General features: G+C 38.4%; 3 protein-coding genes across 3 annotated transcripts in view; 1 reads left to right on the top strand and 2 right to left on the bottom strand.

Moving 5' to 3' along the window:
- Window positions 1-1,032, bottom strand: part of sec13 (SEC13 homolog, nuclear pore and COPII coat complex component) — a 10,173-nt gene extending 9,141 nt beyond the window's left edge. The window contains exon 1 of the mRNA XM_016528034.1: window positions 923-1,032. Within this exon, the coding sequence (XP_016383520.1) occupies window positions 923-925 (3 nt within the window). The 5' untranslated portion in view covers window positions 926-1,032. The remainder of the gene's footprint in view (window positions 1-922) is intronic.
- A 122-nt stretch (window positions 1,033-1,154) lies between these two features.
- Window positions 1,155-9,821, top strand: LOC107720354 (cullin-associated NEDD8-dissociated protein 1-like). Its single transcript, XM_016528031.1, has 15 exons — window positions 1,155-1,379; window positions 1,845-1,988; window positions 2,070-2,224; window positions 2,300-2,423; window positions 2,874-3,130; window positions 3,340-3,445; window positions 4,121-4,266; window positions 4,467-4,753; window positions 4,840-4,981; window positions 5,652-7,154; window positions 7,561-7,656; window positions 7,753-7,922; window positions 8,090-8,254; window positions 8,390-8,497; window positions 8,589-9,821. Exons 1-15 carry the CDS (start codon window positions 1,312-1,314, stop codon window positions 8,811-8,813), a joined length of 3,696 nt encoding a protein of 1,231 aa, XP_016383517.1. The 5' UTR covers window positions 1,155-1,311; the 3' UTR covers window positions 8,814-9,821.
- Window positions 9,822-10,912: 1,091 nt separating this feature from the next.
- The window catches only part of LOC107720357 (60S ribosomal protein L32-like), a 3,568-nt gene continuing 1,638 nt past the window's right edge, over window positions 10,913-12,842 (bottom strand). The window contains exons 3-4 of the mRNA XM_016528035.1: window positions 11,532-11,713; window positions 10,913-11,093 (exon numbers count right to left, since the gene is read on the bottom strand). Of these exons, the coding sequence (XP_016383521.1) occupies window positions 10,964-11,093; window positions 11,532-11,713 (312 nt within the window). The 3' untranslated portion in view covers window positions 10,913-10,963. The remainder of the gene's footprint in view (window positions 11,094-11,531; window positions 11,714-12,842) is intronic.

Below are 12,842 nucleotides of genomic sequence, written 5' to 3' on the forward strand. Positions count from 1 at the left end.
ATATTTTTTTTTTTTTTTTTATAATGAAAAAGTCTTTTTTTTGTTTGTTTATGCATATACTGATATGCAATCATGTATTTATTTTATTTATAAAGTAATTAACTGAATTAAATATTTTAATCAATTGACAACACTAAATAGTATACAAAAAATTGAAGTCTTTTTAAATTTATTTATTAATTTTCTGCAATCACTGATATATGCATCATTTACTTGTTTATTTGATAATTTAAGTAATTAACTGACTTAAATATTTTAATCCATTGACAGCACTAAATATAATACAAAAATTGAGCAAAATATATTGACAAAAAAATATATATACACGTGTGTGTGTGTGTGTGTTATGTTACGGATCGTAACTACAACTAATTGTCTGAATAATAATAATAATGGCAACAAATGAAAGCTGTGGAAAATATGGCAGTAGAAACTGTAACGTAGATATTTGTCAGAATCAAATCTAATGTTACATTTTATATTATCAGAGCTGTTTTATAAAGAAATGTATAATCTAATCACGTGTGTGTGTGTGTGTGTTATGTTACGGATCGTAACTACAACTAATTGTCTGAATAATAATAATAATAATGGCAACAAATGAAAGCTGTGGAAAATATGGCAGTAGAAACTGTAACGTAGATATTTGTCAGAATCAAATCTAATGTTACATTTTATATTATCAGAGCTGTTTTATAAAGAAATGTATAATCTAATCATAACTAAACAACTAAAAAGTTGCTTTTAATCTCATAAACAGTTTTGACATGTAAAAATGCACTGTATTTTCCATCAGGTCGCTTACTGTAAAACAACAGAATCGGGTTTTGTTTAGATTTGTCCATTTCTCAGCCCAAGAACTACCGGGGTTTAAACACAACTCTGAGTATAATCCAAACCCAGTCAACAATGTGACACTCACCATATTTGATTATATCACTCCAACAACCACCTTCACCGCTGAAACTTCAGAAAGTGTCCCAGCTGCTCTTCAGAGCTTCAGAAATGAAATTACTGATAATATTTCCGACGTGGCAGACCGACTGTGTCCCCGCTGATAAACTCTCCGGCTGGAACGAAAACAAGGTTCCGCTCAGTTTTCCCGTCCGCGCCCCGCAGTTCGCATCGAGTCCGGCAGATGTCGGCAGAGCGAGGTGAATTAATATCGCTCATCTCTATTTATAACTGTCCCAAAGTGTCATATGTCGCAGTCTGTCCAGTGTCCAGCCAGGCGCTATGATCTTCATCAAGCTCAACTTTCTGTATTAAGTTTTACATCGCCATTAAAGTGCAGTGCTTTAAAAAGCCAAGATGTCGAATGTCACCTTTTACATTTCCAATCTTTTGGAAAAAATGACATCCACTGACAAAGACTTTCGGTAAGACAACTGTGTGTTGTAGACAGACGCATGACTAGTGTTTACAGAAATAGGCCAATGACAAAGCAACAGCCTGCAGTTTTTATATAAAGCTCAAATAAACGTTTTATATCTGAATAATTTTCAGATTCATACTATATCTTGAAACTCTTAACTGGAATAAACATTGACTTTTGTAACTAAAAACTATAGCTGTTGTGGACATACCGAAAGCATGAAATTTTAACTATTCTATATCAAACTTAAAGATGAAATAAATCACCATTAATGGTAACTTCCTACAGAATTTGGTTTCTAATTTGTTGTTCTCAAACTGTTTTGCTATAAGCTTTTCAGCTAGCAAAAAAGTACTGTGGTGCCGCCTTGGTATTATTTACCATGGTAAAACCATGTGTTTTGGACATGCACATTGCTATGTGGATTGTGAAGTACATCAAAACTAATGAAGACTTTGATTTCTTTCAGGTTTATGGCGGCCAATGACCTGATGATGGAGCTCCAGAAGGACTCGATCAAACTGGACGAGGAAAGCGAGAGGAAAGTTGTGGCGATGCTACTCAAACTTCTGGAGGACAAAAATGGAGAAGTGCAGAATTTGGCTGTCAAATGGTATTGTTTTCACTCAGACTTTCTTCCAAACGTCTTTCTTTTCAGTGATACAGCGGTCGTGATTATTTCTGGTTTGTGTAGCCTCGGTCCTTTGGTGGGAAAAGTGAAGGAGTGTCAGGTGGAGACGATGGTGGACACACTCTGCTCCAACATGGTGTCCAACAAAGAGCAGCTGAGGGACATTTCCAGCATGGGCCTGAAGACCGTCATCGCCGAACTGCCACCTTCATCTACAGGTATCAAGGTGATATATGAGAAATTCCCATCTTTTCAGGATCTTGTTAGTCATAGTTGCTGTATTGCGTTTGAAGGTTTGAGCCTCACAGTCAACGTCTGTAAGAAGATCACGTCCCAGTTGATTGGAGCCATGGGAATGCAAGACGATGTGTCCATTCAGCTGGAGGCTTTGGATATTCTCTCCGACATGTTGGGCAGGTTAGTTAAAACGTCTTGTACTTGCATGGAAGTGTTTATGAACATCCATCCATCCCTGATAGCACACGTACATCACGGAGACGTCTATTTGACGTCTGCATTACATCTGCAAGACGTATTTTTGAATGTTTGTTCATCTGCAGTACGTCTATAGGACGTTTCCTATCAGATGTCAAATAGACATTTATTTAATGTCTTTAAGGTGTTTATGATTTCGAATGAATGTAAAACTGACATCTTAGAGACGTCTATCAGATTAGGACGTTTCCTATTAGATGTCAAATAGACATTTAGAAGATGTCTTTAAGGTGTTTATGATTTCGAATGAATGTAAAACTGACATCTTAGAGACGTCTATCAGATGAAGCACAGCAGATGAAGTGATCTTTAACAGACATCTTGCAGACGTGCCTGTGCTATCTGGGATCAGTCTAAAACATTATTTGACAGGTTGAGCACTGCTCTGGTGAGCTTCCATCAGTCGATTCTGACCAGCCTCCTCGCTCAGCTCACGAGTCCTCATATGGCTGTGAGGAAACGCTCTATTATCGCTCTGGGTCACCTGGTGCCCAGTTGTAGCCCCGCTCTGTTCACTCAGCTCACCGAACACCTCATGGGCGAACTGTCCCGCGGACCGCCCACCGCCAGCGTCCGCACCTACATCCAGTGCCTGGCCACGGTCAGCAGACGAGGAGGACACAGGATTGGTGAGCTGATTCAATATTTCTTCTAGAATTCTGTCCGTCAGTGTTGAGGGAATGTAGTGTCACTGTGTGAGAGACTAGCAGAGATAAAGTCAATGTAATGTACTGTAATGAGTACTTAAATGTCTTTTGGAGATTTTGAGCATTACATGTAGTATTACATTACATTTTGAATATGCAAGTGTAGTAATATTGAGTCTTATGATCTGAAGGTGAACACCTGCAAAAGATTGTGCCAATGGTGGTGAAATTTTGTAACGTGGAGGATGATGAGCTACGCGAGTTCTGCTTTCAAGCTTTTGAAGCTTTTGTTAGCAGGTAAAACTATTTCTATATTATTTCTATATTAAATGGTCTAAAACTAAAAATTCTGTTTGTTTGTTTTTTTCCAACATGGGACAAAGCTTTTTTAATTTTTGTATTTTTATTTATTATTTTTATTTAAATTGCATTATATTTTACAGTTTCATTATTTTATTATCTTGGTTTATTATTTTGGTTTAAATTGTCATTTTTTAAAACATTTTAGCATTTTTTTTTTAAGTTATAACATGTTTTGACATTTTGTAACTTTTATTTTATTATTTATATTATATCATGTTTTTTGTTTTTTTTTCATTTATTTTTTGATGTTGACTTAAATTATATAAATTACATGCTAATTACATTGTTTTGTAATTTTTGTAGCATTGTATTATATTTTTCAGTATAAATTATATACTTTTTGTCATTTTTGTTTCATTTTATGTTGCCTTAAATTATGTCATGTTATTTTTTATCATGTTATTTTTGTAACATCTTATTATATTATTTTGTATACATTCTAAAATGTTTTATCATTTGTTTAGTTTTTTTATTATGTTGGTTTATATTATATCTTATTTTGTCATTTTTGTAAATATTTTATTTTATTATTACTATATGTGTATACTTGTATGTCAGATACTAATTCAAAAACTATTTCCTGTTTTTGTTTTTGTTTTTTTTTAACAGATGTCCGAAGGAAATGTCTCCTAACATCCAAGCAATCATCAAGTTATGTTTGAAGTACATTACCTACGACCCCAATTACAACTACGATGCTGATGATGACGAGGATGACAGTATGGATATTGAGGACAGAGAGGATGACGATCAGGGTGATTTTTTGACCATTATTATGCAACTTTAAGAGGAATAATTCCATCTTTAAACATAAAACAGTATTATCTTTTTGGAAATTTTTACAAATGGTAGATACAAATTCAAGTTTATCTAGCTATAAGATGAGGCAGATGGCAGATGTAGTGCTGCCCACTCTGAGCATGTTTTTCACAGTCAGCACACTTGTAATCTATAGAGTCTGATGATGAATACAGTGACGATGATGACATGAGCTGGAAGGTGCGGCGTTCCTCTGTGAAATGTCTGGAGGCGATAATCAGCAGCCGCAGGGATCTGCTGGTGGAGCTCTATGGATCCGTAGGCCCAACGTTGGTGTCCCGCTTCAAAGAGCGTGAAGAGAATGTTAAAACTGACATATTCTCAGCCTTCGTGGCTTTGCTCAGACAGACTAGACATCCTCACGGTCCCACTTTGGACTCGGGGGCTAAAGAGGAGCCTGCAATTTATCTCTTAAAGAAACAGGTACTAATGTTTGAAGGTTATCGACCCAACTTACATGTAGCATCTGGTGCATATCTCCTAAAAACAGCTCTTACCTGCTCTCACAGGTACCGACAATTGTAAAAGCTTTACACCGACAGCTAAAGGAGAAAAGCATGAGATGTAGGCAAAGCTGCTTCAGTCTCCTGACAGAAATGGCCAATGTACTGCCTGGTCAACTGGGAGAACACATACCAGCCCTCATTCCAGGTCTGATTAAAAGAGATTTAGCATAAAATGCTATGCTAATACCCTGTCCACATTGTAAAAGAGCGTCCGAACGTCAAAAGCCAGTAGAACCCATCATAACCAGTGATACCGTCTAAAATGGATCCAAAGCAATGAGTTACCAATAGTAAACTGATGCCCCATTTGACTTCTGACATGAAGGACAAACTGATTTGGAAAGTTCACACAACTATAGTCACACCCATTGTAGACATGGTGTTAAGTCGCTATTCTGAATAAGAACAGCTAACATGCTTACTTCAGGTTGTCTATTGCTAATGGACACTAAGGTCTAGTCAATGATGAGCTTTTCTTGCTCTAGTTTCAACAAGTACATCAGAGTCTAGTCCAGGGGTCCTCAACTCTGGACCTCAAGATCCACTTTCCTGCAGAGTTTAGCTCCAACCCTAATCAAACACACCTGAACAAGCTAATCAAGGTCTTCAGGATTACTACAAAGTTGCAGGTAGGAGTGTTTAATCCAGGTTGGAGCTAAACTCTGCAGGAAAATGGATCTCGAGGTCCAGTTGATGACCCCTGGTCTAGTCCAAAGTTGCCTTTGGACCTCTTGCATCCAGTTGTACTTTTTAACCAGTTTTGTGGCATATTATTTTTAGTGTATACCTTAATTTCAGCTTTTATCTCTCTTTAGGTATTATTTACTCCTTGACAGACAAGTCGACCTCTTCCAATCTGAAAATTGACGCCCTTGCTTTCCTCAATGTTCTCTTGAGTAGCCACAACCCAGAGATCTTCCACCCACACATTAGCGTCATCTTACCACCGGTCATCCAATGCGTGGAAGACTCGTTTTATAAGATCACATCTGAGGCCCTCCAAGTCATCCAGCAGACTGTCAAGCTCATGCGGCCGCTGGACAAGCCCGTCTCTTTTGATGGCAAACCTTACGTTAAGATTGTGTTCGCTTGCACCTCGAAGAGGTTGAAGGCGGCTGACATAGACCAAGAAGTGAAAGAGCGGGCCATTTTCTGCATGGGCCACATTTTGAGTCATTTTGGTGACCAGCTGGGTGCTGACCTGCAGCCCACCTTGCAGATATTTCTGGAAAGGCTTAAAAATGAAATCACCAGACTTGTCGCAGTGAAGACTTTGACTCTTGTCGCTTCCTCGCCACTTAAAATTGACTTAAGACCCATTTTAACGGAGGGGATTCCAATGCTTGGATCCTTCTTGCGGAAAAACCAGCGGGCCCTTAAGTTGAACACGATAACGGCCCTGAATGTTATGGTCACAAACTACAGCGACAGCTTCAAGCCGCCTTTGATAGACTCCATACTGAGTGAGGTACCTGCTTTGATTCAGGAGAGTGATATGCATATCTCACAAGTAGCCATAACGCTGATCACCTGTATGGCCAAAGTTTGCCCTTCCTCTTTGAGCAAGATTGGGGGGACGATCTTACCTGAAGTGCTTAACTTAGTCCATTCTCCACTGCTACAAGGAGGTGCCCTTAATTCCTTACTTGAGTTCTTCCAGGTTCTTGTAGCCACGAAGGCCAACAACATGGGTTACAGTGACCTTCTGAAAGCCTTGAGGGGGCCTTTCTATGATTCGAAGTCAACTGACTCCATGTCCGTGCATAAACAGTCCTACTACTCGGTGGCCAAGTGTGTAGCAGCCTTGTCAATGGCTTGTCCCAAAGAGGCTTCTGGAGTGGTCACCAACCTTATCCAGGAGGTTAAGAACCCCAAATCTTCAGAGTCTGTGAGGATTCTCTCGTTGCTGTGCCTTGGGGAAATTGGACGTTTTATGAACTTCGAAGGGCAGAAGGAACTGAAGGGAGTCATAATGGAAGCCTTCGGTTCTCCTAATGAGGAAGTCAAGTCTGCCGCATCTTTTGCTTTGGGAAACATTTGTGTCGGAAACTTGGGGGAGTATTTGCCATTCATGCTCAACGAGATCGGAAGCCAGCCGAAAAGACAGTACCTGCTCCTGCACTCCCTCAAGGAAATGATTAGCGCTCTGTCAGCCGAAAGTCTCAAGCCTCATGTCGAGAACATCTGGGATCTGCTGTTCAAGCACTGTGAATGTGCAGAAGAGGGTACTCGCAATATTGTAGCTGAATGTTTGGGGAAACTCACATTGGTCAGTCCATCTGAACTCATACCAAGGCTAAAGAATCAACTGTCCTCGGGTAATAAGAGATTAAATGTTACCTTGAATTTACTCAGTAGATAATGGGCTAGTTTTAAACATATAGGCCCGGTTTCACAGATGGGGCTTAGCTTAAGCCAGGACTAGGCCTTAGTTAAATTAAGATATTTAAGCAGCTTTTACAAAAATGCCTTAGAAGAAAACGTTACAGGTGTGAATCTTGACAAAGAACAATGGCACTGACATATTTTAAGATGTGTCAAAGCAAGATATTTTCAGTTGAGACAGCTCAAACCTGCATTTTAGTCTGGGACTAGCTTAAGCCTTGTCTGTGACACCGGGGGATAGTCTTAAAATGCAATTTTAAACACGTGAAGAGTTTGATATACATAATTAGGCTGTACAAATGTAAACAAAAAGCAAGTGAATATTTATTGTTCTTCCAGGGTCTCCTCTTTCCCGCAGTACGGTTGTAACTGCAGTGAAGTTCACTATCGTAGACCACACCATGCCCATAGACTCACTCCTCAAAGGATGCATTGGTAAATTATATATTTTTACTTATATATAGGTAAATGAATGACAGATACTGTCTTAAACCCTTGCACTAGTGGCCTAGTTTGTAATTCTGCTATTAGGTGACTTCCTGAAAACACTCCAGGACCCTGACCTCAATGTTCGGCGGGTGGCTTTAGTCATGTTCAATTCAGCTGCCCACAACAAACCCTCCCTGATCCGTGGACTTCTGACATCACTTCTCCCACATCTATACAAGGAGACCCAGATCAGAAAAGACCTTGTTCGAGAGGTACAAATTATGAATGTTAAAAACATGTGAAAACTGCCATATAAAACAATACGTAGAATATAGTAAATACTGTTACACAAAACCTGTAAAAGAAATTCAAATTCTATGCAAAGTTTAATTCTGTGTTGTGATCTTTTCAAATTTCGGCATGTTAAATCACGTCTCAGGTTGAGATGGGCCCCTTCAAGCACACAGTAGATGATGGGTTGGACGTACGTAAGGCGGCGTTTGAATGCATGTATACTCTGCTGGACAGCTGCATGGACTGTTTGGACATCTTTGAATTTCTGAACCATGTTGAAGAAGGCCTGAAAGATCACTATGACATTAAAGTAAGTGTATTTTCAGTCAGGTAGCGGTCGAATGCATTGCTTTATGCTTAAATGTTGTCCAATACATTACATGGGTTAGAAAAAAAGTGTATTTTCCCTTTTAAGATGCTCGTGTTTCCGTTTTTTCTTTTTTAGATGCTGACCTTCATTATGCTCGCCAGACTTTCTAAACTGTGTCCTACCGCTGTGGTACAAAGACTGGACAGATTAGTGGAACCACTGAAAGCTACTTGCACTACAAAAGTAAGGTTTAACATGACAGTAGTTTGTAACAAAATACGGGATGTTGCCTATTATACTTTTCAGTAAACAATTATCATTTTTGAATACAAAGGTAAAAGCTGGTTCAGTGAAGCAGGAGTTTGAGAAACAGGAAGAGCTGAGGCGCTCTGCCATGCGTGCAGTCGCCGCCCTGCTGTCCATCAGCGAGGTGGAAAAGAGCCCTGCTATGGCAGAATTTGCCAATCAGATCAGAAGCAACGCAGAGATGTCCACCATCTTTGAGAGCCTGCAAAGAGACCCATTAACAGAGGCTGTGGAATCGATGGACACCAGTTAGGACTCTCAACTGCAGTTTACATTATAGTTTGTGCAGAGATGGCAAAAGTACACATCCTTCTCTCAAGTAGAAGTACAGATACTCATGTTTCAAAAAAGACTCTGATAAAAGTTGAAGTACTGACTACACTTTTTCACTCAAGTTAAAGTATAGAAGTATGGGCTCTGACATGTACTTAAGTAAAAAAGTAGTCATTACTACTACATGTGTTAGTCACGCTGGTAACTGAAACTCTCATTATATTATTATATTAATAAAAAAGTAATTACAATTCAGATTTTGTTAGCTAATGAATGTATCCAGGCTGATAAACCACCATGTAGAACACAAGCAGATAAAAAACTAAGGTGACGAGGAGAAAAAAAAAAGAAAAAAAAAAAACTCAATTTGCCATCACCTAAGCCACATCCTAGATTGTTGGGTGATTCTGCCTTTTGTCTTTGGAAACAACTTAAAATTATGATGCTTTAAAAATGGCAAATTTGAGGCGAGTTATATTGTAAGTTTTATTGAAATGCAAACAAAGAATTAAGAGTGCAAGCATAATTTACACTTGTTTACCCGTTAACATGCAGGGGGCCTGTAATTATAAATCATTAGAAATATCTAAGGTTTTATTATAAAACCTTATAATATAAAAATCTGTCACAGTAATTTCTTAATTTCTGTCAGGAAATCTTATGCATCCGAAATGCATATCCAGCACAATCTAATAAAACACATTTCAAGGATAAAGGACTTTTATAAAAAGAATATGTTCGCCTAATATTAAAAACTTGTAGGTCATCTTGGAATGGCTTATTGTAATACCAAGCGTTTCAAAACACACAGGGTGAGTTTTCATTTCAATGCATATGCACATCTGAAATAAAAAAAATAAAAAAAACTGTACTGCTCTCTACACTGGAGAAAAACGTATGGATATGGATGTTAACTTCCAATTTCTTTTAGAGAGGTGGTATTTTTCCCATTTTACCTGATGAAACATCAACACAATAAACATACGATTGTGACAATATATGGCTTATCTGTGTTCCTCAAGACATCACAGGTATTTTTATCAAAATAAAGTATATTTATAATGCAGTGTTAATCAACTTAGCCCGTTTGTGGTTGCAGAACCCGCAATGGACTACAGTTTTGTTGTACAAAAACAATTACTTCAAAAGCTTGAAGAATATTATTGCACAACCTGCATCTTCTAGGCCAGGGGTTTCCAACCCTGTTCCTGGAGCCCGCCCAACAGTGCACATTTCGCATGTCTCCATAAACACATCTGATTCAGGTCATCAGCTCATTAGTAGAGTCTCCAAGACCTGGGCTGCATCCAAAATCGCATACTTCCTTACTATATAGCAGGCGAAAAACAGTATGTGACAAGAGTAGTATGTCCCCTTTCACAGTAGTCATAAAGCAAGCAAAATTACCCGGATGACCAACTGCTTCCAGCGTGACTGAAGCGTGCATACGATGGACTCTTTACTATCCCATGAGGCCACAGGAGAGGATCTATCCATTGCTGTTAAGTACCTACTCAAGAGAGTATGTGATTTCAAACAGCCCAGGGCTGCGTGCAAACGTTTAGGCAGCCGAGTAGTTGCCTTAACAGACATGATTTGACAATGACCAAAAACTGATTTCAAATGGGCTTACGGTTTAATGATCTACAACAAAACAGAGATAGATAACCAAGTGAATGTGTAATTACCGCAATACTGATTTCTCACTAGAAATGACACCAAAAGTGGAAAAAGTTGATTAAAAATGTATGTTTACACAACACTCTCCACCAACTGCAACTTTCAGATGCCATCTTTATTTTTTCACTCAGTTGTCACAGAATCAAACATCGGATTGTGTGATATCATAAGCAGCGAAGAACACATTGATGCTGCCTTTAAAATCAAGCTATGAAGATATCTCAGCTAACAGGATGTGACACGATCACTGGATTCACACATGCCTTGTTGCCTTATTCCTGCAGAGACATTTTTCAGCTTATGGATGCAGCCCTGAAAATGGGCATGAGAGACAACGGAGAACGTTGCCTCCTGGAGCAGGCCTGAAACCCCCACGTCTAGACAATAAATAAGACAAGAGTAGTTTCACTTTTTTCCCCACTTTATTGAAAATACAACAAGATAACCCGATTATTCGTTCTCCTCGCTGCGGAGTCTGGCATTGGGGTTTGTAACCTTAATGGCCAACTGAGCAGCCCTCTCTACAATGAGCTTCCTGTTCTTTGAAGACACATTGTGGGCGATCTCTGCACAATGGGACCTACAAAGAAAGAATAAGCTTAAGATTATCACACATTCTTCTCATTTTAAAAACAATTTAAAAATGAGCAAATGCAGCATTCATCATTGACACTCAAGTTTACACAAACTAGTTCCATTCAGAAGAGGAGACCCAAATACAAGCGCTAGTCACTTGTTGCAGATTATCTTCCACCTGCTGGCTATGGCAAGAGCTAGAGGTGGAATGGGTATTTCCTCCGCCATGCTATTTCTCTGAATTCAACACCTGAGATGAATACAGGCAATTCAGCAGGTATGATCAGAGAGATACAGACAGTCCAAACCGCTTTAAACAAATAAAATCTACTAGTTACATATTACTATAAGACCACACAGCACCACCACATTAAAACATCCAAAGAATAATATGCAATCTAACTTACATTAGACATAAAAGTGGCAATACATAAAAACTTACTTGTTGCTCATCATGAGGACTTCAAGTTCCTTGACATTGTGGACCAAGAACTTCCTGAATCCAGAGGGCAGCATGTGTTTGGTCTTCTTGTTACTCCCGTAACCGATGTTGGGCATCAGCATCTGACCCTTGAAGCGCCTGCGCACTCTGTTGTCAATACCTCTGGGCTTCCTCCAGTTTTTCTAGAGTGAGCGTTCATATTAGATCATGGATGTAATCACAGGCTAAATTAACATGGAGTTCTCCATTAGAAGCCGTTGAATAGTTAACTGCTTTGTTATCTCTTTAAATGAATAAATGTGGGCAGTGTTGTTGCATTTGAAAAACATACAAAATGTTACAGCTCCACGAAGATCGGAGAACTTGCTACAAGTGTGCTTTCTGATCTTCCGATCAATGACTTTCCATGATTTGTCCAGCAATTACGGAAAATAACTTGATAAATGCACTGCACTTCTAACGGAAAGATCTTTTCTTTCTAATTATTACACATCCGAGTAAAAATCATCAAAAATGAAAATGTTTAATAGGTAAATTATTCACAAGATCTACACCATGCACTTTAAATACATACCAGCTTCTGAGACTACTTTCATGGCAATAAAGATAAACTGCAAGATGCAGTTTAACTGCTAAAAAAAATTCTTTCAAATTATTAACTGAATTAAAAAAAAAAGGTTTATCACAGGGTTAAACCCAGCACAATTTAATAAAACACCTTTCAAGTAGGGATGGGCGGATTGATCCTTAAGTATCGATACTTTCGATACTGATGTTGTATCGAAAGGATTGATCCTCACATAAAAATATCGATTCTAAAGTGCATTTTTTAACCATTCATTTTATTTATCAAGAAATTCGGTTCATAAAAAAAGCTTCTAAGTATATTAGCGAATAATTGTGTTGGATAGAACCATTTCTCCTGCTCATCGGAACACACACAAATGCTGAAAGACAGAACCAACCAATCACAGACAGCGTTCGCTACTGACGCATGGCTCACAGTGTTTTGTTCAAATAGGGCTGCATTTACCAAAAGCATCAGAAGCATAATTAGATCTTCAGAAACCATTGCCACATTATTACATTGTTACTATATATCAAATTAATTCTGAAAAATGCATCACGGTTTCCACACAAATATGAAGCAGCAATAATAATAAATGTTTCTTGAGCAGCAAATATTAGAATGATTTCTGAAGGATCGTGTGACACTGAAGACTGGAGTAATGATGCTGAAAATTCAGCTTTGATTACAGATACATTTTAAATTACATTTTAAAATATATAAAAATAGAAAATAGTTATTTT

This window comes from Sinocyclocheilus rhinocerous, unplaced genomic scaffold (genome assembly GCF_001515625.1).
Source record: "Sinocyclocheilus rhinocerous isolate Xijiao unplaced genomic scaffold, SAMN03320098_v1.1 scaffold1292, whole genome shotgun sequence".
In the NCBI taxonomy this organism is placed as follows: domain Eukaryota; kingdom Metazoa; phylum Chordata; class Actinopteri; order Cypriniformes; family Cyprinidae; genus Sinocyclocheilus; species Sinocyclocheilus rhinocerous.